Below are 6000 nucleotides of genomic sequence, written 5' to 3'. Positions count from 1 at the left end.
TGGGGGTCTGGAGATGGTGGGGTGCTGAATTGGGCGACTGGGATTGACATGTATACACTGATGTGTATAAAATTGATGACTAATAAGAATCTGCTGTATAAAAAAACAAATAAAATTAAATTTTAAAAAAGCCTAAATAATTCTGAAATAATCAAAATCAATTATATGGCAAATAAAGGACTATAGTGGTTCAGGGTATGAGTTTGAATACCACTGCTGCCTGGAAGCTTGGAGACCTGGCGTAGGTTACTCAAACCCTCTGAGCCTCGGGAAAAGGGGAATTGTGTGGTATCACATAAGGATATGGAGATTAAGAATGGCTGTACTGCTTTATATAGATGGCACTTGCTTCCCCTGCCAAGTACTTTTGTAAGTGCCTTCCATATATTAAGTCAACATTCACAGCAGCCTTATGAGGTGAGAAAATTGAAGTGTTTAGAAGGTAAGTAGCTTGTCTCAGGTCACAGATCTTATTAGGGAAAAAACTGGGCTTTTACTCCAGTATGGTCTCAGAGTTAGTACTTTTCATTACTATATACACAGTCTCTCAAAAAGATTCAGACAAGGTGTATCAACACAGCGTGAGAATGTCACTACCCTCAAAAATGATAGATCCTACTCGTGATCAAAGCTGCAATTATAACTGGAGAAACAAGCCTTTTTCATACTGCTTCTAAAGGAGAATCTGCGTAATAAAAGATAAAGTCAGGAGAAAATAAACCAGAAGTCCATTATGATGAATGCGTTTCACCAGTAATAGCCCCTGAATGAGATACTTTTAGACTTTTTCCTCTTCTTTCCCTTTTTTTTTCACATAGGCAACCTGTTGCTAGATTTCCATATTTCCTTCAGAATTACTCTTGGGATTGTCCGTTGTTCACTTGAGGGACCTAATGGAGGCATTACAGCTGGATTAATAAAACAAGAATTTGTAGCAAGAGAGGTGAATGTTAGTGCCAGCAGATAAGAACCAACTGTTATAATGAAGTTTCTTTGAATTGACATATTTTAATTGCTCTTCAAATCCCAAATCACTTGACTCTGACTTGGATGTGAAGATAGGAATCAGCGTTAGCAGATTGTGGTGACTGGGCTAAGGTGGCGGTCAGGTCCTGGAAGAGGAAGAAGTAAGAGGCATTTCTCTTCCCAGTCACTGCCTTGTGCATTGACTAAGTCCTGCAGTCCTGGGGCCATTCTGTACAACATGCTATGCGAAGGTGAGGATCAAATAAAAACAGAAGTTTAAAATTCTGCAAATTTCTCCCGTATAAGCAAGAAACACATTATACTCACTTTTTCGTTGTAGATGTCTCCAAGCATTGTACTTGCTCTCACAAAATCTAGGCTTTGAAATTTTTTTCTTGCAATTTTCACCATTTTTTTCAAGTATTTCACTGCTTCTGCCATCTGTCCTTGGCTAGAAAAAATAAAATAAGAAACTACTGGAGTGTCGTCTCATTTAATATCACAGTAAAGAGAAGATTGTTTTGTGTCTTTGCTTTAGAAAGTGTAAGACAGTTATCAGGATAATGAAATGTAAAGTGTATATTTTAAAAATATGTGGCTCGTCTTTGACGGAGTATACAGTGAGTTAGAACTTAAGCCTTTAAACTCTTATGCATTGCTGGTAGGATTGTAAAATAGTGCAGCTGCTTGGAAAAACAACTTGTCAGTTCTTCAAAAAGTATAATATACAGTTACCATATGACCCAAGAATTCCACTCCTATGTATATACCCAAGAGAAATGAAAACACAAACACTTGGACATGAATGTTCATATCAATGCTATAATAATAGCTAAGAAGTGGAAACAACCCAAATGTCTATCAATTGACTGGGAAGCAAAATGTGCTGTATTCGTACAGTGGAACATTATTCAGCCACAAAAAGGAATGCAGTAGTGATACATACTACGACATGGATAAACCTTGAAGATATGCGAAGTGAAAGACGCCAGTTACACAAAAAACCCCACATATTGTATGATTCCATCTACATGAAATGTCCAGAACAGGCAGATCTACAGAAACAGGAAGTAGGTTAACAGTTACCAGGGGCCATGGGGGTGCGGGTGGGGAATTTGGGAGTGGCTGCTAATGGGTGTGGGTTTCTTTTTGAAGTGAAGAAAATTATCTGAAATTAAATAGTGGCGATGGCTGCACAACTCTGTGAGCATACTAAGAACTACTGAATTGTAGACTTTAAAAGGAGAAATGTATGGTGTATGGATTATATCTCAGTAAAGCTGTTATTTTTTTTGAAAAAATAAAACCTCTAAAAAGGTTGAAAATTTCCACATTCCTTTGCAAATGAAACCAGTTCTTTGAGGGGTGTCATACGCGATTCATATAATACCTTCTGGAGGTATTAGAACAAATATGATGAAAACAGAGGATTCTGAAATCTCCTAACCAGGATTCAAGGAAGGAAAGATAAAGCCTGAAGATGGAAGGAGCCTGGTTCCTCGCACAAGAATCTGGCAAACGGCAAGAATAAACAAGAAATAAGGCTTTATTGTCATACGTCACTGAGATTTTGGCGACTGTTAGCACAGCTCAAATAACCCAGAATGACTAAAACAAGTTTGGCTATTGTTTTTTCTTTCATAAAGAATAGAGGGGTCAGTCAGATCATTATACTGTACATCATTATACTGTAAAATTAGTGCTGTATGTCAATAACATCTCAATAAAACTGGAAGAGAAAATAATAAAGTACTTGTATCTAGAATATTGAACAAACAAATAAATAATACGTGGGGAGCATCGGCCAAAAAAAATAAGAGAGCCACATCATTTTAAAGATTTCAAGGAATTATATTCAGAAACTTCTATTATTTGAATTTTGCTCTCATTTTACAAATCTGAGTCCCAAATACTCATTAGTTCCTCATGATCTGAATGCTACCTCAAAGATACACAAATCTTAGTTTCATATGAGTAAGAGCTAAACAGTAAAATAAGAAGTGGAAAGAGTCTAAAAATTTCTCTAAAGGAGCTAATCATTTGAAAGCCAGTCTAAAGAGACGGGCTCTTTTCTTCTAGGAGCCAGTTGTAGTGATGTCCTATGTGAAGAACACTTGGGGGCCTACAAGATTAAGAACCAAGGTGAAAAATCCTTGAGCAACCAAAGAGACAAACAGTAATTTTTGAAAACAGCTCCATCCAAGGTATCATAAGCTGTGACTGCCTTTTGCAGAGGTAGTTGAAGGCAAAGTCCTGCTCAAGGGACATTTGACTGCTGATTCAAGGACTGCTGATTCTGAGCCACAAAGAATTAAAACGTTATGGACAAAGCAAGAAGCGATTTCAAAATAATGGCTCCAAATTAAGCATGCTGAAGAAATTCAGTATCTGTTGAATGTCTGGCTTTTTTTTTTTTGGTCAATCCCTAAAAAAGAATGGTGAATCTAAGATGATATGCAATTCCACTATTAAATCATGTCAGAACTTTTGAAATTGTTTTATTAAAGTGACAAAATCCAGAATTTAGAGATTTTAAAATAACAAAAACCCCTGTAACTGTGTTCTTCGATGGAGCATAATAAAGGGAAAACTCTTACTCCTGAACATGTCTGAATCCCTAGAACTACCTCCCTCTCTTTGCTTTCATAGGTCAGCAGTTCCCAGTGAGCATCTGTGCCACGACCCTTAATAAATCACAAGATGAAATTCTGAAAGGAAGAGGTTGTTTTACAATTAAGCTGATTCTTGCATGGGCATTTCTTTATGTTTATAGGGCAAGGATCTACTCATAGGAGTTCCAGATAGGATGGTGTCAAATATGGCATATGGAGAAGCTTTGCTACAAATTTTTAAATTATTGCAACTATAGAAAAATTTAGCAACTCTAATACATACTTCACTGATTCTAAAACACCTACTTTCCCATATTTTAACATTTCTGAAATCAGGATCCCTTAGAACAGGTGGCATCTTATAATCTCTGTCAGACAGAGAGCAGTCAAGTCATAGCTGTTGCTGGATTTGTCCATGTTTCTGGTTATGACTTGCAATCACAATGCCTTGATCTTTCTGTCAACAACTATTAAAGGATAATTTCAGAGAGAAATATGAGGACTGGTTGTTTTCTAAAAACCTTTCACTGAAATTCTGGAAGATAAGAAAGTACTGGCTTCAAGATTGGCAGACTGAGTGTCCATGACTTGGAAGAAATACTGGAGGGGGTACTGGGGCACTATTTTAAGAAAGGCTACATAGCACCAACATTCTTGATGACACAAAAGATAATATGGATGAGGAAAAAAAGATAGTGTCAATTCTGAGTTTAAAAGTGATTCAGAAAAATTGGACTTTGAATGGAAAATGTTTGAGGAGTATAATAAACTCACTTTGTCTATATTTTCTTTTTACATGAATTCTCAAGAGTCGTAAAAAATACCTATGTGTGAGTCTAAAATAGCTCTTTTATTAAGTATAAGATCAAAATTCTAAGCAATAGGAAAATATTATGTCACAGTTTAGTTAGAATATTTTTCTTCCTTGGGTATGTAGGGTGTGTAGTCCAATAGAAAAAAGTTAGATTCGGTGAAATGTGAAAATAAAGCTACTCGTTCAGTATAATGGATTAGGTTAGTTCATTGGTTAGTAAATTTTTGATTAAAATTTGCGAGGAAGTTTAAAATTCACATTAAATTTATATGTGTATACATGATATGACTAGGACATATGAGATTGAACAACTCTAAAACTGGTCTAATTACTTTATAGTTCTAATAAATTTCTATCTGTACTGACTCAATTTAATTTTATGCAAAAATTAACTTACCTAATTTTTTGTTTGTGTTTATGTCATATGTGTATAGCCATAAAGCAATCAAATATTCAACACTGTTCTGTTTGTATGCTGGGCATCAAAATATTAACAGTTCTAACCTTTCACACTTATTTGTGAAATGGCCCTCATTTTCCTGGTTGCAGTTAAAACAGGAAAAGTTAACATTCACCCAAATCTCTGAGCAACTAGAACTCACCACAGAATCATTTTTTCCAAGAATATCTATAATCAATAATCAATGAGCATTACCATATGCAATAAATAGTTGGAAAAGCACTAAGAAGTAAGATAAAAGGTAATATTTGGTTTTTAGTGGTAAGAACTTGAGATTTGTCACACCAGAAATGGTCAGTATACGGAATAAATAAGTTCATGCAAAAACATTTTCATACATTTAGAATTTTCATAAAATAATCCCATGAATGAGGTGCATATGTTAGCATCACTATTGGGAAAATTAAATTTGCTTGGCTGTTTTACAAAATCAAATAAAATGAGTTGGAAAATTATGCTTATAACCAAGGAAGAATTATCTAAGATTAGAACTCATATTTAACTTGGAAAAAATGTCAAACTGCCGTGAAACACTGACTGAAATGAAATATTTTGTCTAAGTGCTATTATTCTATAACCTGTATGGAAATAAACACAGCAGCTCTGAGGAAAAACTGCATATCATTAGTCCACAGTCTTTGATCTATACTAAGCACTTAATAAAATTAGTCTTTAAATGTCAAAAAAAGAGGGGTGAATTGTATGGTTATTTAAAAGGATAAAACCTTTAAAAAGTTTCTATCCCCAGAGCTGGGTCTCTGGCAAGGACAGAGAAAGGGCATAGGCAGCCTTGTGACGAAGCGGACCGTGGAACAAACGTGCCGTGACAAAGGCACATGCGTGACGCTGGGACTGATTCACGGACAGGAAGCCTGTTCCAACGGCGAGAGGCCAGGGGCAGCTTCCTGCAGGAGCTGGGGAGGGGAGCAGAGGCTATGGGGGAGGTCTCCTTGGAGATGTAATGCTTCTGCCCTCTCCAGGGGACTGGAATATTCCACCTGACTGTTCCACAAAGGAATGGAAGTGAAAACAGGCAGCAGGTCCCTTTTGCCTATTAAACTAACATTAAAATGTATTTAGTGGAAATACCTAGTGCTGGCAACAGTGTAATGAAATTGGCATTCTTGTATATCTCTGGAAGCATCTGG

At 36.2% G+C, this 6000-nt stretch overlaps 1 protein-coding gene across 1 annotated transcript in view; it reads right to left on the bottom strand.

Annotated features, from left to right (window-relative positions):
- TTC29 (tetratricopeptide repeat domain 29) overlaps positions 1-6000 on the bottom strand; it is a 251030-nt gene that overhangs the window by 103693 nt on the left and 141337 nt on the right. Inside the window, exon 9 of the mRNA XM_024736180.1 lies at positions 1294-1417. Within this exon, the coding sequence (XP_024591948.1) occupies positions 1294-1417 (124 nt within the window). The remainder of the gene's footprint in view (positions 1-1293; positions 1418-6000) is intronic.

The sequence above is a fragment of the Neophocaena asiaeorientalis genome, unplaced genomic scaffold, assembly GCF_003031525.2.
Source record: "Neophocaena asiaeorientalis asiaeorientalis breed wild unplaced genomic scaffold, Neophocaena_asiaeorientalis_V1.1 scaffold7, whole genome shotgun sequence".
NCBI classification, from domain to species: domain Eukaryota; kingdom Metazoa; phylum Chordata; class Mammalia; order Artiodactyla; family Phocoenidae; genus Neophocaena; species Neophocaena asiaeorientalis.
This window is presented reverse-complemented; position numbering and strand designations above follow the sequence as displayed.